General features: G+C 39.1%; 1 protein-coding gene across 4 annotated transcripts in view; it reads right to left on the bottom strand.

The window, feature by feature from the left end:
• INPP4B (inositol polyphosphate-4-phosphatase type II B) overlaps window positions 1-22,567 on the bottom strand; it is a 622,734-nt gene that overhangs the window by 8,459 nt on the left and 591,708 nt on the right. For all 4 annotated transcript variants that reach the window (XM_075860411.1, XM_075860409.1, XM_075860408.1 and 1 more), the window contains 2 exons: window positions 16,516-16,628; window positions 9,856-10,010 (listed from right to left, as the gene is read on the bottom strand). In XM_075860411.1, coding sequence (XP_075716526.1) covers window positions 9,856-10,010; window positions 16,516-16,628 — 268 coding nt within the window. The remainder of the gene's footprint in view (window positions 1-9,855; window positions 10,011-16,515; window positions 16,629-22,567) is intronic.

Here is a 22,567-nt window from a genome sequence, read left to right as displayed (position 1 = left end):
GCAATATATTGACATACTTAGATATGCCAGTATATTGCACATGCACATAGAAATATGGTACCTGTTGGGGAGTGGTCAGGTCCTAGGCTTTCTCCATAAAGTTACCCCCTTGCACAGTGCCCCACTCAGGTTGTAATGAGGCACTGAAGAGCTTTGAATCCAATTACAGAAACAGAACTTAGAACCCTATTACAATATAGTATTATATTAATTGGGGTAAACTGGGTAACAAAAATTTAATAGTACATTTTTAAAGCATTGACTTGAGACGCAAACCATGAGAAGAATAAAAATAGAAGACATTTTTTTTAAGAATAACAAAAAATATTCTTAAAAAAGTATTCTTAATCATGATAAGTTAACTGAAGTACAGTGCCCAATGTCGCAAATCAGGGCCCGTCGTAGGGTGTGCGACCTGTACGATGGCACAGGGCGAATCATCTGTTCCTGCTGAAGTGGGTGCCACCAATGGCCTGGCACCGAAGGCTTGTGACCACCATTAATCCTAATATTAATTGTATAGCAGTCTTATTTCAACATTGTATAGAGTGGTTATTCGATTACTTTATATATTTTGCTGTAATTTAGCACTGTATGCTGGTATTATTTGAGAACTGTATTGCTGATATTGGGATTTGTGGCACTGCTACTGATGCACCGTACAGTACAGTATAGTATATTATTTTGCAATGCTTAGTGGTGGAAGTGGTGGTATAATTGCATAGCATTGTTATTTAGACAACTATATGGAAGTGCTATTTGGCCAACTTATGGCATTGCTATTTGAGCACCATTGTGTATAAAGCTGATATATATGCACAATATGGTATAGTTATTTGTATACTCTATGACAATACGCTAAATTGAGGGGGTGCCTACGGAAGATACTGCACAATGGACCATTCGGTGTAAGGCTGGCCCAGAGGTAAATATATTACTGTGAAATAAAAGCATGAAAAGAATGAACAGCTGGCTGATTTATTGTAGGAAGTTGTATTGAAAGAACAGCTATTGAACTGACTGATTTTTTGTACGAAGTGGATAACAGAGGTAGCTAGAATTAATATAATTATTTTACATCCAGTCACAGGTTTCATCATGCAAATTGCCTGACAATGCCATTTATTTCAATATTAGTGTATTTATTCTGTAGATACAGATACAGCCTATTTACAAGAATCGATTGCGGTTGGAATTATTAATAGGACTACTGGGACCCCCCACTGATCCCAGGAACTGGGGTGCTTGATCTTTCATTCTCTTGGAGAGCTGGCTGTAAATCCACGGTTACTCTCCATCGTAGTACTAGTGAATATGAGGTATGAAAAAAGCTGGTGTCAAACAACCTGTGTCTGTTGGGAAAATTTTGGGGATAAGAATTCTCCACTGCTTGTTCTGCTCCGCTAGGGAGCGGCGATTCTATTAACTGTTATATGAATAGTAAATTGCTATTTAATATGTATAGTAAGTGTAGGCAGGGGTGCACTGTTCATGTGGGGAAGGGAGAACCTTGCCCCAGGCAGGGCTTTCCACTGGCTGCATGAGGCGGCAAATTGGCAAAGATACCGCCAGATATGCATAAGGGTATATTCACAAGTTGCAGATTAGTCACAATTTTATTTATTTTTTTCCCGCAATGCTCACAAAACTGCAGCAAAAATCACAACTCATCTGAAACCTGTGAATATATAATTATTAGTACAGTCCTGGTTTTAGTGTCGGTTATAACATCAGAACTGCTCCTACGAAAAGGGGTGTAGAAACTCTGTGCAAAATTTGCATGTGTTATCTATGGATTTTGCCGTGGATTCGGCCACAGATTTCACCCTTTGCATTGCGGAGGGGCAAAATATGATGCCAAATCCATTAGATAATCCTGCAAAATATAGGACATGTTGCAGATCTGAAACATTTCCACAATACGCTGCAGGTTCTATTCGCAGCATGTTGGAAATCCAAAATGTGTGAACATAAAGAGTTCTGTATTTTTTTTTTAACCTGTGTTTTTTCCTACCCTCAAACCTGCAATGGAGGTGGAGACATTTTTGTACTTTTTACCTCAGACTGCAGAAAGGCTAATTCAAGGTTCACTTTTAGTGTAGATGAACATAGTATTGTGTTTATTATGCATAAGTATAGTGTCTTTATAGGTAAAAAAAAAAATGCTGGAATTTAAATATAACTGTTAGGGTATGTTCACACGGCCTATTTACGGACGTAAATCTGGCGTTTTTGCCCCGAATTACGCCCGAAAATAGCGCCTCAATAGCGCTGACAAACATCTGCCCATTGAAAGCAATGGGCAGACGTTTGTCTGTTCACACGAGGCGTATATTTACGCGCCGCTGTCAAATGACGGCGCGTAAATAGACGCCCGCGTAGAAGAAGTGACCTGTCACTTCTTTGGCCGTAATTGGAGCCGCTATTCATTGACTCCAATGAATAGCAGCGCTAATTACGGCCGTAATTGACGCGGCGTTCAAGCGCCTGCACATGCCGGTACGGCTGAATTTACGGGGATGTTTTCAGGCTGAAACATCCCCGTAATTTCAGCCGTTACGGACCCCCGCCGTGTGAACATACCCTTATATGGCACAATAAAACTTAGACTCGAATAGGTTGCTCTCTGTAACAAGGCCACCTGTTCTCTGGTAGACAAGGCCTAATGCGAATTACATTCACTGATTGATATAATATATGTACAAGAGCACTCAAAGTATAAGCAACTTATTTTTTAATAGGGATTTTTATATAACAAATAGAATGTTGACAATACCATATCTTACTACTTAACCCCTTAACGCCCGCCCATCGTCTTTTGACGGCAGGCGCTGCATGTGCTTAGTCTACTTAGTCTGCAAGTGCTTAGTCTACAGTGACGTCTTTTGGCGTCGCTGTAGAAGAGGCTGATGAGCGCTCATTCTCCAAGCAGGAGCTGTAACTAACAGCTCCTGATCTTAGAGAAGCCTCCTGAACACAGCTGGGGTTGGAAAACAATCGGAACATAGCTGTTTAACCCTTTGATGGTTGCGGTCGGTGACCGCTGCAAGATCAAGAGGAACTCCCCTCTTTGATCGCGTCACTAGAAACCCGGTGATGTGATCAAAGAGCAAGGAATTCCTCTTCAGTCAGCCCAGGGGACCTAGAAAGGACCCCAGGGCTGTCTGTTTAGTTTGCCTGCTGTTAGGGCACACTATGTGCTGCCCTAACAGCAGCCTGTGTCATAGTGACACAGTATGTTGTATTAGCATACAGGAGTATGCTAATACATTACAAGTAAAAAAATAAAGTTATAAATAAAGTTATTCCTTAATGGGATTAAAAAAAGTAACAAAAAAATAAATAAATTTAAAAAAAAGTCCCACAAAAAAAAGTCATTATATTGCATAAAATATATTTTATTGCCCCTACACTAAACACTAATTAAAAACAAAAAACCTACACATTTCACATATCTAAACGATTGTATTAACCTGAAGAATTAACCTAATGGGTTATTTAGCGTGAAACGTGAACGGGATAAAAAAATAAATAAGAAAAACTATGCCGAGAATCGCTTTTTCATATATTCACGCCGTAAAAATAATATTTTTCTACCTCCAAACTGTGAAAAAACATAACACAATTTCTCCCGCATAAAACAAGGCTTTGTACGGCCACGTCAATGAAAAAATAAAAAAGTTATGGCTGCTGAAATGCAGAGGGGTAAAAACGGAAAAATGTAGCTGGTCATTAAGACCTTTTCTGGCCCGGTCATTAAGGGGTTAAAGGGGTTTTCCCATTAGGGACATTTATGACATATCCTCAGGATATGTCATAAATGTCAAATAGATGCGGCTCCCATCTCTGGGACCCGCACATATCTCTAGAACGGGGCCCCTTAAAACCCGTTCTAACTTTCTCTGTTCCCACTGATGCTTGTGCTTTCCAACCGTATAATAAGAAAACCGCATAGCTCGCAGAGTAGTAGTGACTCGCAGTTACAGGAACACCGTAGTATGCAAGCTATTCTGCCATTCACGTCTATGGGCTTACGGAAACAGCGTATGCTCAGCGAGCTACGCTGTTTTCTATTTGGTCAGAAGTCACAAGCGTCAGTGAGAACACAGAAAGCTAAAGAGGGGCCCCATTCTAGACATAGGTGCTGGTCCCAGAGGTGGGACCCACATCTAGCTGACGTTTATGACATATCCTGTGGATACAGTATGTCATAAATGTCCCTGATGGGAAAACCCTTTAACAGATAGAGATGTGTCCACCCTTATCTTTGCTTGAATTTGGTTAAGGACTCCAATTTCTCATGGAACAAATTCAATACAATATGCCGACATACTAAGAAAACCCTTGAAAGGCTGCAGTTCCCATCACAACCACTGGGTGGCCACACATAGACTTATCTCGTGACACAGTATCGCAACATCATGGTTTGTTTTTTAAAGCTGGTCATCTTGCGCCCCACATCTCAAGATATTTTGAGATAAGAGGAAAGGTAAGGAAGGACACATCTGTATATAATTTTATTGAGCAACCTAATACTGGGTAATGGATGGCTAGGTATTCTTAACGTGGCTACACATCAAGCATGATTTCCCTGGGAATAAATAGTCTGTTAGGGGATCTATAAAATGTTGAGATGGAAAATTTAGGGCAAGTTTTACACAATAATCAATATCTGCCCTTTGAGCTTGTCATTTCACTTTTAACACAATCTGCATTCAAAAGTAGTAGTTTCAGATACACTGGGGATCTAGCCTGAACTTCTTCATCTATAGCATCATTGCCTTTTATGTTAAAAACAAAAGAAAACAAAGAAAATAGTAGTATGGGATATATTCCAAACACGTACCTGAATCTTTCGGAATGTATTCAAGAAGACTCAATTTAAAGAATACGGTGATTAAGATTAAAAAGAAACACCATAAAAAAAAGCTTTGGGCTCCCTACATAATAGTCATGAAGTCTTGACCTGTTTCTTTGCAACTGGATTATTCAAAAAAACTGTAGCAACGGGACATGTCAAGCTGTACAAATATGGAGTAAGTATATGGGAAAATGTACATTGGACTACCATAATCTTTTCTGCCGCCAAAGAAAATACTTCTAGCATTTGAACCAGGCTGAGAAATCCCACTCTAATTGTCACAGACAGGTTTTTAGCCAATCGCATGATAGGCAGAGTTATTTAATTGTGATTGGCTAAAAAGGTGAACATGACAAGGGGGATATTACAATTCCTGTAATTTCAATTTACGATAACAGCAGGATAATTTTGGGGACTCAGGTTGTTCCTATTCTCCCAAAATGAGTATTGAGTTTCAGTACTCAACTCTATGTTTATTTCATAAGGAAAAAATTGGTCTCATGTCCAGTTCAAAAGACAGAAAAAAAAATCAGCCATATTTTGAGGTGTATTATACCGATTGCCTGATTGGATGTTGACGCTCCCTGTAGAAGCAGCAGCTGAAATTTACAGGGGTTTTCCCATCAGACACATTTATGACATATCCACAAGATATGTCATAAATGTCAGATAAATGCGGATGACACCTCTGGGACCTGCACCTATCTCTAGAACGGGGCCCCTAAACCCCGTTCTACTGCTCTGTGTTGTGGTTGAAGCATGTGATTCCTGACCATGAATTATGGATACAGTGTAGCTTGCTGAGCTATGCTGTTTCCGTAGCTGCCATTCTGTTCTATCTGACTTGTGGAAACAGCGTAGCTCAGCGAGCTGAACTGTGTCCGTAATTCATGGTCAGAAATCACACGCATCAACCACAACCCAGAGCAGTAGAACGAGGTTTAGGGGGCCACGTTCTAGAGATAGGTGTGAGTCTCAGAGGTGGCACCCGCATCTATCTGACATTTATGACATATCCTTTGGATGTCATAAATGTCTCTGATGGGAAAATCCCTTTAAGGGAATAATGTTTGTGTCCTGAGAAAAGGGGATCATTAGAGGAGATTTATTTATACTGGTGTATTATACCCAGTGGTGGGTCAGTCTCACCCTAATTGCAGTGTACATCAGATTCATCAACAGGGCAAATTAATCTGACGTTAGTAAAAAACAACACTAGATCGGACCCGACGTTGTTTTCCACTACTTTTCTAAGAATTCCTGCGTGCATATTAAGTCCAATAGAGCATGCCACAATTGTTTTTATATCAGATTTGTACGAAATCTGACAGAACAAAAAAACTTCTGTAGGTGTACACTATTGTATGGGCGCCATATTACCGCATTGTAAAACTTATATATTGTATGGAGCCGTAACACGGCCATGTGCATGAGCCCAAATATTGGGAGCCATAAATTACACTGACACTGTTAATGTGATTTCATTTGCTATCTATTCCTCATGTACACAGACAGCAGAGTAGTCCACAATTGATCACTGGTCTAAGAACAACTTAATCCACAGAAAGCCAGAGTCATATATTACACCTTATGATTTGATGCCCCTGTGGCAGTAACATTTCATCCATAGAGTTATATGATACAACTATGAGCAACACGTCATTGTGGCATGTTCAAATTTTACATTGTATAAGTATAGGCAAGAGCAATCAGTTTGGAGTTTTTTTTGCTACTGCTGTGTTTTGTGTTAGCCCGAGTCCAGACACTGCAAATTTGTTGCAGATTTGCAGTGTGGGTTCCACACTGCGAAACTGCAGCAATTACAGTAGAATACAAGTGGATGGGGTTTTCAAAACCCGATCCACATATGCCAGAAGCATGCTCATTCTGTTGCAGAAAAGGCGCTGCAAATCTGTGACAAATTCGCAATGCAACACAACGGAATTTGCCACGGATTTGACACTGATTTGTGCAAAAACCAGCAACAGAAATTTTTCAGCCGCTTCTGGACTTAGTGCTGTAAAACTGTAGGCCAAGACATCCAACATTACAGTGATGCAGCTTGTTATGTAAAAGAGAACTAGATCTGAATATTATGCACTAAACAATAACGATCTTGGTGGAATCTACGACAGCCAGACAGCGTAAACTGAATACTTGTGTCAAATATTGTTGAATATAAAGTCAGACGCCAGCAGAATGCTGATAATAGTATAACATCGGCAAAATATAGTACATCAGCAATGGGAGTTTGCTTAGGTCGATATAACTGGACCTCTATTGTTTTGTGTTCAATAGCTTAGAAACACGGTCCACTGAGGTTTAAAAATGTTTTTACTAACAAGAGGAAATATCAGGATTTTGGCCCATTTCCCTGTTTGGCAGCTACTTCATGGTGTGATGTGTAAGTACATCAGCATGCTGCAAGCAATACTTGTCCCTACTGTTCTCATGCTCAGGTAGCAGAAACTGCTGATCCAGTTTTCTTAGTAATTCATGGCATTTCTTGATAATTACTTCGATCTACATCCCTGCTGAGGTTCACAGGACAGATCATTATTTCCCCTACAAGACCTAACAAATGATTTTTTTTATTATATGTGCAAGACTACAGCATTTCGTGACTTGCAAGAGCAAATAACATGCATTCAAATCAAGCCTAAAAGTTAAATCCCTTTAATTGTCAAGAAACGCAGGGAACATTTTATTAAATGCTGCTAGAAGACAGGCTTATTTCTGAGGAGTCATTAGGTTGCTTTAAAACTGGCTTCAAGTGTACATCAATAGAGAACGTGGTGTCCTGGAGAAAGGTTAGCTATTCATTTATGGAAAAAAATAAATAAAATAAGCGAATACATTTAATAATGAAATGCGCTTGATATGATTAAAAAAATAAAAAATAAATAAAAAGTAGTGGTCTCTAACCCATGGCTTTCTGGCTGTTCGAAGCCATTAAAAAACTACACTGTAGATGTAGCTGGGAGTCGAAGTTTTGCTGGAGAGCCTAAGGTTGGAGACCATTGTCCTACAGTATGAAGGCATTAGGTTGCATTTTATGTTGGAAAAGTTTACGCAGGGAAAGGAAGTGATGCATTACACTAAGTAAACATAACTTATAAAGAATGAAAAATAATAGTATATATTGTATGTATATTCCTATTTCTTCAAATGTGCTCCTCATCTACAAGTGAGAACCTTTCCATCCTCTGAAAACTATTTCTCTGAATGTCGAATGCATTACATATATTTATATATTTAATGGGGTTGTCAGGTTTAGAAAACATAATTTTAAACACAGCATTCTAATTTACATAAATAGGGAGAGACCGGTCACTCAAGCTGGGCATGTATAAGCTGGAGGATAGCCGCCCTTCAGACACTTCTTCCTGAGCCCAGCACTTATTACAACTATGTTTCCTTTGAAACTACACAGCACTTCAGAGTAAAACATACTTTATTGAAGTGAGGGCACCTGTCGCTATTTCATGCTGCCCATAGTTAGGGCAATTCTGACCGGTACCCTTTAAAGGACCAATGACAGCTTTGATAGGTCCAAACGGATTCCAATGAATCCTGACAAATCTTGTTGACTTATAATGGAGTCCTTCAGGTTTCAGTCAGGGTTCCTGTGTTTTGATGGCAAGAACAGCACTACAGGCTATTCTATTCTTGAGTTAAAAAAACCAAAAAAAAACTGAAGGACGGGAAAATGCTTATAGCGTCAACAAAGCCTTAACTACATTTAGTTTAATCTTTAACATTTTTATGACAAAACTTGATGTATCCTTGGTGTAATTAAATGAAAGCTCTTCTTTGAGTGGGTCTTCCTCTCACTAATACAGCTGTGTCACCAGCTTGCATTGACTAGGGGTGATGATCACCGGCCTGTCCTGTGACTGCTGCTGGGAACTTTGGACGCGTGGTTGTTAATAGAGATGAGCAAATATATTCTAAACTAATCGAACTCAGTATTAATTTTCCAATAGCTTCTGATGCGGTGAAATCTTTAACTTTTGTGGTTCACGGCACACAAATCGTGGCAAAATGGCAACCAGCATATGAGCGCCGGACACCATTTTGCAACATATCCCACAGTATACAGTGGGATATGTTGCCTAAACGCTCTCCACTCCGCTCCACGTGTCCATAATCCAAGCAGCATGTACACAACCAGTTGTGTACATGCTGCTAGGGGCAACAGGCGTGCTGTGGAGAGCTGTAGCAGCCCCTTTCTAAATCTTGATGCTCTGCCCCTGGGGATATGGTTACATCAGGAGCTTCCTGGGGCCAGACACTCCTTATTCTCTGCCCAGGGACTCCAGCCCTGGGGAAGCTCCTGACAGAACGGTTACATCAGGAGATTCCCCAGGGCTGGAGTCCCCAGGTAGAGCATGCTGTTGTCCCTAGCAGCATGTACACAAATGGCTCTGTACATGCTGCTAGAAGCAACGTCGGGCATTACCAGTTGTCAGGGCAATTTGCAGCGAATTTAATTGGATCGAATCGTACGGCCAATTCGATTGAATCTGACCCCAAATAAATCATTAGTTTGTAATGAATTTTTATTTAATAATATCCAATCCTGAATTTTTTCAGTTTAGAGCATAATTTGCAACTAAATAGAAAAAAAAACATTCTTGGAGAAACTTTCTGCACTTGTATAGTGTAAACGTGACAAATTACTGAGGTTTAATGATCATGTTAGTTATAGAAGTTGTTTAGTCTTACTGTTCATTACGTTAAACCCCTTCTTGGGCTTGTCTTTCCCCTCCCTGATACAGCTGTGTCAGATACTTGTACTGTACCTACCAAAGATAAGGATACTGATGGGCACTTGTTGGGCTAGAGCTTTGAGTGCTAAATGTATTGTTCTTTTAGTTATTTCTTCCTCTGAGTTTAATTTGCTCATTAGTGTACAAACTAAAAATAATGTCTTAACAAACATGCTAACAATACACGAGAGAAGCTAAAGTAACATAAATATCCATACACACCTCCTCATGCAGTCAAGAGCCCGAATGAAAAAGTCTTTGTGTAGGTCATGTTCATCTCTTAAGATAGAGCACTGCTCCAAAGTGACTGACATAGAAGTCCGATCCTTGGCACTTTTGCAGCAGGTAAATCGAACCCCATTCATTTTCCGGCAAATCTAAGGATACAAGTATATCATTTTTAAAAATAAAGGCATGTAATTGCCTGTATAAAGAGAAAAAGATACATAGCTCTAATATACAGAGTTAAATATGTACAGCAGATACATGAGTGATGTAAAAGACAATTGGATTTCAAATATTGTATCATTGTGGACATATACAGTGTAGTTACTTCAGGTTTTACTGGAGGACTTGCTTGATCTTTAACACACGTTTGATGCATAACATTCTCAGTGCCACTGTTCTAAGGAAACTTTTCTCAAGTTGCCTGTGTATGAGGAGACCTTATGTCATACACTGCTGATCTTCATTCTTCATTCTGTAGAGTTCAAGCTCTTAGATGACCACACATCAATGCAAAAGGGCTTTGCACAGCATCAAAAGGAAAGAGGTTAGAAAGCTGTACTCTGTGTGTCATACTGTAGGTAGGTATATTATTAAAAGGGAAGATAGCTATAGAAACTATCCTTCTGTCTTCTCAGAGAAAGTACTATTTGTTGATCAGCACTTGAGAGTCCTAGACATTTAAGTAAAAAGCATAATTTACTTAGAAAACGATAAAACAAAAAGAGTATTATTGTTTATAAGGACTCAAACAACAATTGTCAAGGCTTATTTTGATTTCAGATTTGTAAGTTGAAAGCATGGAATCATGTTATTAACAATAAAAATGGAAAAAAAACAGTGATTATTTAAAGTTATAGAGCATTTTAAAAAAAAAATATTAATTTTTTTAGTGAAAAATTCAGTTAAAAAAAATAGGGTCCAGAACTTTAATATGTATATTAATGTAGATAGTAATTCAGCAATCTACTGTAAAATATAGTTCCCCGCAAGGTGACAGCATGCGCTGCTTCCAAAGTGTGTTTCGTTTTATTGCAATAGATGTGGCTTGAACAGATTAGAATTGAGGGAATTCTACAAATACGGTCATATGGTACCAAAATAAAACTACCATACAATAATAAAATAGCACCATAATTTGCTGAATAGTACCATATACCATATACATGCCCAAATAATGCCACCATACAGTGCCATAATATTGCTATGCAATACTTAAAACATGCTGCTATATGGAGCCCTAATAATAATAATATAATTGCTTTAAAACATACAACCTATACAATAGCCATATACACAACTTATGTATATATAGCATATACAGATCTATTCCATATCATAATCTATACATATACACACAACCTATATACACATACCGGCATCACATTGGGTGCATGCTCATATCAAATGCACAAATGAGGGGTGAAATATTGACTTCTAGGAAAATAGAGAGTTGAAAAATCTTGTGCCACCATTTACACAGTTGTAGAGTATATGGGTATATGCTTTTCATGTGGAGAATTTATCCATACATGAGGCCCATTGGGTTTTACCTCAAAAACAACCCTTCTTTACTAGAAGAAGTAAACACTTGAAACTTATTTAATGTTCTTTGATGTATACAAAAAACGACAGAGAACAATGTTTAGAACCAGGGGTGAACAAGGACAGCAAAGTACCCATGAGCAAGACCAATATGTGGGCTTCTTTTCTCCAATAGCTCATCACAAAGCACTCTTATCTCTGAAAGAAATTACCACTAATAGTGAGCCATACAATTTAGTTCAGTCCATTACATGCAAACTAATAGATAGTAGAAAGCTGATTTTAAGGTGGCATTAGACTCCTTACCCATTGGGCCCCCCTGCTGCTGCATAGATTGCACATATGGTATGTCTGCCCTTGTTAAGAACTATTTCAAAATAACTTTGTGATCTTTTTGACATTTTTATAACGTTTATTTAGAATCATAGACTGTAATATCAACCAACAAAGTCTGCAGTGCAGTACCAAGATCTGTTAGGTCTTAGTCTGGCCTTCATTGTATATTGCAAAAAAGACACTGTCATTAAAGCATTCACTCATACAGTATCATTAAGATTCTGCACATTTGTAAATTAGATGAAATTACATTTTACTGTAGCAGCCTGGGCAGAATAAAGAGAGATATATAAATGTCTAAATGAGCTGTAAATTGGATAGAACACTTGTATTAGCATTTCTATTTGTTGAAGTGTGTAGGCATTACCAATAGAGAGTGGGAGACTTTCTTGGAGAGCAATGACTGGATAAAGAAACAACTCCTGCAGGCATTCACCCTCAAAGGTTCTTTTCTTAAGAAGTTTAGTTCAGTCATTTCTAGACCATTTAATTTAATCTTCAAGGATTACATTACAGCAGGTACAACAGAACCATAAGATTAGCACAAAGTGGCCAGTGTATTTAAGAACATGACTTAATCATAATGAACAAATTGCTGGACAGTTAACATCAATTACAAGGAAGCTACTTGAATATTAATAAAAGGTTCCAATACCAGGTCACATACAATGACTACTGAATTATCGGTGTACTATGAAGCAGGGGTAGATTAAGGGGTGGATGGTGGTCTAATATATATAGGGGTCTGATATAGGGTATGAATTAATTTAGGGGTCTTCTCTGGGGTCTGAATATACTTATGGGTCCGGTCTGGGGACTGAATTCATTTAAAGTTTTAGTTTGGGGTCTGAATTAATGTAAGGTTTTGGTCTGGGGTCAATAAATATTAGGGGTCTGGTTTGGGGTTAGAATACATTTTGGGATCTAGTCTGGGGTATAAATATATTTTTGGGGTCTGGTCTATGGTCTGAATTTAATTAGGGTTCTGGTTTGGGGTCTGTTCTGGGGTTTGAGGCTTCCTCTTACCGTCATCCTACATTTTCTACTAGCGGCTGAGTGGCTGAGAGTGTAAGGTACCATTGATTATAGAACTAAACCTCACAGCATGCTTTGATCATTAGTAAATTCATGCCGGGAGTTGCACATTCACAGGAAATTTGTTTTTTACTTTTACCATGACTCAGCCAGCAAGTTTGCCCTCATCCTCACTTTTATAAAGCTTGCTCTGGTGGTCAATTCAAAAGTTTACTATGAAGCCCAGCATTATCTAGTTACATCCCTGCTTTCAACTGTATCCACATCCTCAGGCACTATTATTTCAGCAGTTTAGTATTTTGGAGCATTGTAGCAGCAGGATAACAGTGTTAAAGGGTATGGCAGGATGGATGAGTTTCTTGTAGCTGTAGAGGTAGGGGAAGAGCTGCAGAGACAAGGGGTCAACGACGTCTGGGAAGTAAACTCTGCAGTTCACGGGAGAAGTCGTAATTTTTGTCTGCACCAGATGGAGAAGAAAAGGAAAATTAACTGTGTCAATCAGAAAATACATCACCTGCAATTGTGCTCTCACCCTAACTTTCATAGAGCTTGTTCTGGGGGCTAATTTAATAGGTTGCTATGCGACCCAGCCTTTTCTAGCTAAGCCCCTGCTTTCAACTATCTCCTTAGGCACTATTTTGGCAGTTTAGTATTTGGGAGCATTGGACAAATCTGTATGCATAGTAAAGTGGGCACCTCGGGCAGCCATGGACACAGTATTGCTGGTAGCAGCAGGAAAGCAGTATTAAAGGGGGCAGCAGAATGGGAGGGTTGTGTTGATACTTGGGAGGGGATAGGCTGCAGAGGCAAGGGGTCAAAGATATCTTGGAAGCAAACTCTGCAGTTGTCGGAAATAGTCGTCATGTTGGTCTGCATTGGATGGAGAAGAAAAGCAAAGTAAATAAGTCCAGTCAGAAAAGATGTTACCTGTGAGTCACTGGATTTAATAGTTATGCATTGTGCCTGGGTCTGATCAGTGCTGTACTCTTGTATGGTCTGCAGCGTGATAATACTCTGCAGACCGCCTGTGTAGAACTGGTATTGAGGAACAATCAATTCTACTATAATACAAATAGATGTCTCCATATACATGAGACTGCACCTTTTTAATATACACTACATAGTAATATTACTTTCTTGTACCAGTGTGACAGATAGACATATAGGAGGCATAGGCAGAGATTTATGAAGACTTAAGTAACATCCATTAGTCTTGGTGAAAGCTGGATGAGGTATTAGGCATAGGTTCCATCTAGAGCTGCTGCATTCACAAAGCAATAATTATGTATTGAGAGGTCTGCACATTGACAAGCAATAAATGTCATCAGGACAAGCTGGCAGCAAATGTTTGTATTACTTATCTGTACATATAAAGAGAACATGAGTTAACTTGGCAATGTACACTTCTCATCAATCATGAGCTAATTCTAGCATTATAAGTAAGTCCCTATTAGGCCAAGTGACTGAATACTACAAAAAAATCTAAGAACAGAAACATGTAAATGAAACTATGTAACTAGACTATGTATTTAGCTTATGATACATTTCCAGCATAAGAAAAAGAGACTGAGAAAATGGCACCATTATGTACGCTATGTTAATATTTTTGGGAATTATTGATGTAAAACAATGTTTCCAGGTCATTACTGCGGTCACCACAGTCAATTTATTAGAGATTGCTTTATAGTTCATTCTTGAAAATGGCAATTAGAATCATTTCAGCCTTCCTTAATGCGGCAACAAATCTAACTGCAATTAACAAAATTTCACGCCTGAGCACCAGAACATATTAAACAAATCTCCACTGCAGTTTTAGGGTTATCTGGGCAAAAAATTCCCTCTGTTCAGATAGAAATACATTTTGCTAAGTGTGAATATAGAAAATAACACAAAGGTCATGTATAAATTCTCAAAAACAACTTAATTAGATTTAGAAAATAGAAAGCATTTTGTTTTTAAATCTTTTAAAAAATGTCCACAAAAACATTGTGATCACTTCATTACATGCAACAAATGGGTCTCCTCTTGAATATGTTGAAGGTTGATTTTCAAGGCTAAATTAACACTACCTGTTGTGTCATGGTTTTTGCCAGAATTTTTTATGTAAATTAAATAAATAAAAAGCCACAAAAATTGAAGCAGAAACTGTAGCAAGAACCCTCCATAAATGGTACTTGTGAGTATAATGTCAACTGAGTTCAAGTGAGTTGATTCTCGTCGAGGCAAGGCATTGTTCATGCTACGTTGTCATTCTATGGGATGCTGGGAAAACTCAATGCTAAACGTGTCTATAGGGCTCCATTGGCAAACAGATGCCATATATATATATATATATATATATATATGTCTGGCTGGTATAAGTCAGTATAAGGCAAAAAAAAATATGAAATAGATAGTAGACTACACTATTCCATCCTCCGGAGTTAAAAAAAAAAGTATATGTTTAACCGATGACATAATAGTCTATGGTGAGGGATGCCACTGTATGACACAGGCCATTGTTAACTGTACATATATGGGCATATATACGTTTATTACTGGAGCTCCCCTTTGTGGAGAGTTGTGTGTAGTGGCTGCAAAGTTGTTTCTGGGTGCAGAAGTTGCCCTCTCCTCTTCAGTTTACAGCACTGCACGAGTTAGCATGGGAGAAATCGTTGTCTCCCATGCCCTGTAGTGGTACTGTCCGATCCACTGGAGTTGGCAGGTTTTTGTGCCCTCCCCTTTACTGGTTTCTCCCCACCCTCTCCTATTACTGAGCTGGCTGGCTGGCTGAGTATACATGTGAACTACCCAGCAAAGTTGCTGAGTATGTGGAGGTGCCAAGGCACCCCCTCTTTTTGCATCCTTCGCCATTTCAGCTGGAGGGAAGATCCAAGCTGCGGTAATCCCCAGACGCTGGAACGTTCAAAGCAGCCAGAATCCTCGCATTGTGATTCAGAGAACTTTTCCTTTCTGAATCCTGATGCTCTATCCAGGGACTCCAGCCCTGGGGAAGCTCCTGACGTAACTCTCCATATATGGACAGTTGCCATATATGGATAGTTATGTCATTGGAGCTGCCAGGGAACCATTGTCCATATATGGTAATAGTCCATATTTGGACAGTTATGTCCCTAGAGGGTCCCCAGGCAGAAAAGCACTTTGGGTAGAAGCAGGGCAGGGGACATCAAACGCCAGCAGCTGTGACAGCATGCAGGAGGAGGTCACAAGGGGACCAGAGCCTGCAGGTTCCCTATCCCCTCCTTCTGGTGTTTCAAGGGGTCCCTGGGGCATCTCCACCACCGAGAGCTCCAGAGTCTGGGGGTGTTCTAAAGGCCTGCTTGTGGCAACAGTGAGGGAGGGCTCCAATGGAAGGCTCCAAACGTGACATGAACATGGCCTAATAAAAGACTAAGAGTTTACACACGTTTTTGCCATACAAATAAGGCATATGTTTTTTACTGCTTACTGCAAAAAACATATACAAATGCTAAATTTCTGAAAGGCTTTTTTTGCTGTGATTGTTTTATTCATTTTAGTTATGAAGATGAAATTTATAACTATCATGTAAAAGAAATGCTAAATTACTACAAAAGCAAAAACAAAACCTCATGTGTGAATATCGCCAAACTTTTTTTTTTTTTTAGAAGGGCTTCCTTGTTTCAGATGGTTTAAATATTGGGGGTAAACCAACCATGTGATCTAGGGACCACATGCTTATTATCCCTGACATAGCTCTGAACATGTTTAACCAAAACTTACGTTTGCCGCCATCCACATGATTTCGACATTCTTCCTTTTTTTGGCATGAGTGTTTTGTTGAAGGTTTTCAAGGAGCTCCTTCAGATCACTTTGTTCCTCGAACAACTGAGGACCTATAAATAATAAATGGAAATATAACTCTAAAGCTAAGGCTTATCTGCACCTCATATTAAAGAATGATCAGTTTGATGAGAGATACCACAATGTCACAAGCTATACACAGCACATACGTTGACAAACTCATTACTCATATAGCAGGACAATATATGCACACTGTTTTTCTTCTGTACTACTAAAATAAAATACTGAAGAGAATAGAACAGTACAGAATATTCAGTCAACACAGATTCTATCTTTTACCTTCATTCTGTCAAGCCTTGGATACACAAATAACGCTGTCTCTTGATTCTGATCTAAATTCTTACATTGAAAAAATTCTTATACTGGAGATTCCATGTTGGACATAATTGCCAAGGATTGAAACAGACTATATCTAATACAGGGCTCCAGATTGTGAATAAAATTGTCGCAAATGTAACCCAAAAATATAATTGGGCTTTTAAACTTTTAGACTTAGGAGCCAAAGGCGCCCAAGAGATTGTTTTAGCCTAAAGTCCTACAATATATAAAGCAATGCAAAACTGCCTATGAGTAATGACTGAATGAAGAATTCACTTAAATGTAATGCACTCTACGTAGACTTGAACTTTTCAGAGAATTTACTCATATTGTGATAAATTAGATTGAAATGAATTAGTCAGAAAACCATTCTGTGAAGAATGATATTTTTTACGCAAAGAACAGATTTGTGGAACCAATTCAAATTTTTTGCAAATAATATAATTTTCTGACACAACTTATAGGGTATGTACACCTTTGATACCATTAAAAAAAAAAAATAAAATGTTTATTATTGTGTTTGGTCACACTTTTTTTAGATACACCTCCTTTGTATCTTGTATACAGAGCAAATGTATCTTGTGCTGAAACCTGTATCTGTCAGATCCGCGGGACTGATGGGTTTAGTGTCAGCGGGTCATGATCGAGCTGTTACCGATCACATGTAAATTCATAACTTAAATGTGATCGATTACAGGGGGATCCTGCATGTCTCCCACTGATACTGAACCCGTCAGTCCGGCGGACCGGACGGATTCAAGTCTTAGCGCACGATACAGCTGCTCTGTATACAGAATACAAAGCAGCTGTATCTCAAAGTAAAAATTATTTTTAATAAAAAGTATTTAGAAAGTTGCACCAAACGCACTGATAGTCATTTTTATTAAAAAAAGAAAAACGATTTTAAAAATGTACATAGCCTTTAAAGGGCAATATTATTCAAAGGGAAACTTCTGTAGTCTCTCATGTGCTCTATTTAAAGTGTTGTATCGTGAGGACAATTCCATCTTAAATAGAGGCCGGTCCATCAATCAGCTGGTTGCCACAGGTTTTCCTTTTTATTACACCAGCCATTTACATTAATGGCTCACAATGTAATACATGGACACGCCAGATCCTAACAGGGCATGTGAGACTCCTTACAGGAATCACATGTGTCAATATCATAAATATTTCAGATCAGCTATATCTCCAGTGGAAACTTACTGTTTTGCAGTCTGATGTAGTTCAGATTCAGACTGACCAGCCAGATGTTCCTCTGGTGGGTGGGCCAGGTTCTGACACAATAATAGGCCCCAGCTACCACATGGCCCCAAAAGGTCCAGCAGAAGAAAATCCAATTTGATGCTGATTTTGTAGCCAATCACTTGTAATAGGGTTTATTTGAATGGATTGACAAATAACATGCTATTCCTTACTGACTATATGTCCTGTGTGTGCAATGCCAATACCAATGTTTACAATGCAATTAATACTTTTACAGGTTGAAATGATGCAAATTATAAATAAAATGATATGGAAAAAAACGGAATATAATAAGGTTAAATTGGTAATCAAAAATACAATCATACTAGGACAATGCCGTGTCTACTGCATTCAAATAGTTAAAAATGTTACAGTTTATTGGTTTGCAGATGTTCTGTTTGGAAAAATGTCAATAGCCATCGCAGGCTACAATTTTGCAGGAATGAGCACACGCTTTGTGCCAAGATGACATTACAAACAAGCTGCTGGGACTAGATGTGTTAAAGGGAACCTGTCACCAGCATTTCACCTAATAAACCAGCAATACCTGGTTGTAGTGGGTGAAAAATCTTTTTTATGTAACCTATAATTATCTTCTAAGTAGTTTCTGTACCTGTAGTATTTTGTTTTCTAGTGTTTTTGTGCCATATGCTAATGAGCATAAAAGAGTCATATCTTCAGTCGAAAAGAATCAAATCTTCATTCCTCAAGCCTTTCTGAGATAACCTCCACCTCCTTACTTTTGATTGAAAGCTTCTCGCCTCCGCCCAGCACACACGAAATACCGCTTTTGCACATCGTTGTCCTGTTCTGGTGCGTGCGCACAACGGGACACTATAGCACCGCATGCGCAGTAACTAGATTGGAGGCCCGGACGAAGCAGGGAAGGGTGTCAGACCATACGTGACGGGTGCATGCTCAATATCTCAGATTAGATTTCGGCACTCAGGGCGGGCCAGTTTTCGGCGGTGGCCGCAAATAAGAAGAGGAACGAACGAGACTACCGGATTATTACCATAAAAGGTGCAAAATTTTTGCAGACCGTTATCTACGATCGGAGGAGGAGTTTAGGAGAGAGGATGACGGCAATTAACTTTTGACAGCAGCGGCCAGCGAGGAGTGAATAGAGTTCAATAGGTGAAATGCTGGCGACAGGTTCCCTTAAAATGGAAAGGTGGTCGTATGATGCGGATTTCTGTATTGTACTTTAGGAACTGTTCTCAATGTAACACATAGTTGTCATAAATTAGAACCTATTTTTCTGAACCGACAAACGTTCAAGAGAAACAAAAGCTTTTTGCAAACTATTCACTTTATAATTAAATTGAAGCATTTACTTCTGCCCCAGAAACACATCAGACTGTCACAACATTTAATTTTTACCTAACATCCCATGCCCCTTAAATGGGAAATACAAATAATTCATCACTTCTCAGCTTATATCGTAATGAAATTATTTTACCGAAACATATGTATATAATGTATGCATAATAACTATGGCAGCCATTGGATTTTATAACTGTTAATTCACGCACTACTTTCTTTTTCCCTTTTTTTGCTAAAAATGGGAATGAAAAATAATAAAATGGGCATGAAGCTGATAACTCCCCCTCCCTCTAGGCTACACTCCTGCTTTGGACTAAAAGACACATGAAAAGCTGTACCAAGACTGAAATGAGCCTAATACAGTTTAAAGGGAATCTGTCAGCAGATTTCGGACTCAAAACTGCTGAACGAGCGACTGAGGCTGGGTTCACACGACCTATTTTCAGACGTAAACGAGGCATATTATGCCTCGTTTTACGTCTGAAAATAGGGCTCCAATACGTCGGCAAACATCTGCCCATTCATTTGAATGGGTTTGCCGACGTATTGTGCAGACGACCTGTAATTTACGCGTCGTCGTTTGACAGCTGTCATACGACGACGCGTAAATGGACTGCCTCGGCAAAGAAGTGCAGGGCACTTCTTTGCCACGTAATTTGAGCTGTTCTTCATTGAACTCAATGAAGCACAGCTCAAGATTTATGAGCGTCTCAGACGGCTCGCAAAATGCGAGGAGGAGCATTTACGTGTGAAACGAGGCAGCTGTTTTCTCTTGAAAACAGTCTGTCTTTTCACACGTAAATGACAGCTAGCGTGTGCACATACCCTTAGGGACATAACTTTTGTCTCGGTCATGCAATATGCATGACTGAGAAAATTATGTTTAATTCCCCCGGCACCACAATCACAAGTGCCATTAAGGTGGGCACTTGATGTGCAAGTGCTCCTCTGCTCTGAATGACAGCTCCAGCAGTCTCCTGATTGGCTGCTAGAGCCGTCACTCGGGGCAGAGAATGGCATTGCGACCACAGTCAAGCAACTTGCCTTACCGAGGCAAAAGGTAAGTTTACAATGCCCTCCCTCTCCCCTTAATCGCTCTGTCAGCAGTTTTGATGCGTCAGAACTGCTGACAGGCTGCCTTTAATGGTTTATAGTAGATAAACTCTACAGCATGATAGTAAGTAACAGAGTTATTATAAAGATGTGTCCCTTGAAATGTCAATTTCATTAGTTTTGTTTAAAGAAACACTTCAAGAAAAACGAATACATTGTGTTATACCTAGTGCAGGGACTAAGGGGGCCGTGTCGGACTCAACCATTAGATGCCAAGGAAACTACAACATAAAGAGTATTAAATTGTGTCCCTATGTTTGAATTTAAAATCAAATTCCTTTTAAAACATGGTTTTCTTTCCATGATTAACAAAATAATTTCTCTGCTGGCACAAAAGCAGAATTGTTGCCACTTTGGTCATGCAGAGCCACTGTTGTAACATACGATAAGAGAAAACCACTGATGAAAGCGTAGTTTTCTCCATGTAACAAGCAGGATCCCGTCAAACAACTATCAGACTCCATAGACTCCTGGACTCCTGGAAGTAGTGTGGAGATTGCTGTTATCTGTATTCAAACCTGAAATTGTCAGTGAATGAGGTGACTTTATGACTATATTAGGTAAATACTAAAGTACCCACTCCACCATGACTGCTCTCAATATTAAAGGGGTTGTCCACTACCGGACAACTGATGATCTATCCACCAAATAGGTCATCAGTATATCATCGGTGCGAGTCCGACACCCGAACCCGCACCGATCAGCTGCTCCGGTGTCCTGCGGGCACCAGATTTTATTGCCCATTATGGAATGTACAGAGCCGGAGGAAGTTGGCTCCGTTCATAGCACTGCAGCTCTGCTCCTATTCACTTGAATTGTACTGCAGCTCGGCCGCTATTCCGTGGCCTGAGCCAACTGCTTCCGGCATGTAGGTCCGATGTCCGGAGGCAGTCAGAGCGGCTTAACGGTGCAGGGTCCAGGTGTCAGACCCTCACAGAACATGTACTGATGACCTATCCGGTGGATAGGTCATTAGTTGGACAACCCCTTTAAGTGAGTTCAGGACATAAAAAGTCTATGATTATATTGCTCTTCAAACTTTCTTAAATGTTTTTACCTTGATTGCCTTCAATTTTCTCAGTATGTATGTATACAATTTGGTAAAAAAAATAAAAATAGAAAACTGATTTAACTTAAAGATTAAAAGTAATTGCATAAATATAAACTCGCTAACCCAGTTTTATTATCAGTTATATTCCCTTAAATTAAAATAACGTAATATAGTTGCCCTGTAGATCGGTCAGCAGATGTCAGGCTGCAGTTTAGAGAGTCTATGGATATAACTTTTTATAAAACATATTTTTGAAATTGTTCAAGGTTACGGTGTTGCTGTTGGCTGCGTTTATAACTGCCTGGCTGTGCTCCATTACATGCAGTTCTTTGCCTATGGGAACAATGGCTGAGAATGCCTCAACAGGAGGTGGAAATGCGATTAATAATGTGATTAATAATGATGGTACTTAAGACAGCAGCAGTCACCATATATAATTTTTGGACTTAGACAGGTAGTCTGCCCTGATAATTCATTATGTGTTGGCATTGTTTTTAAGTAGAAAAGTACTGTACCCTGCTCATTGAACAGCATGACTGTTATTTCCCTGTTAAATATACATATTTTAGCACATTTATTTTTTACGAAGCAGCATTTCCCTAGAAAACGATGAAAAAAAAAGTGTGCATTTCCATAACTAAACACATACCACATTCTAACTTCTTAAAGTGTGCAAGATATTAAAATCCTGCATCTGCCCAAAATTTGCTGGATTCTAAAAAATGTGGTCAGAATTTTTGTAGATTTTTTATTTAGCCAAACACAGGCGTAGCACAAAAGAAAGTAAAAGTAGAAGTCCTGTCTTTATATACTATGTTTCCTTCCTTTTGCTTCCACTCCTGACTTCAAATAAAAATGAGTGCACCAAGAACTGCATTTGTGAATCTAGCCTTTCCACTCCAACAACAAAGTACATCA

Source organism: Rhinoderma darwinii, chromosome 1 (assembly GCF_050947455.1).
Source record: "Rhinoderma darwinii isolate aRhiDar2 chromosome 1, aRhiDar2.hap1, whole genome shotgun sequence".
Classification (NCBI taxonomy): domain Eukaryota; kingdom Metazoa; phylum Chordata; class Amphibia; order Anura; family Rhinodermatidae; genus Rhinoderma; species Rhinoderma darwinii.
This window is presented reverse-complemented; position numbering and strand designations above follow the sequence as displayed.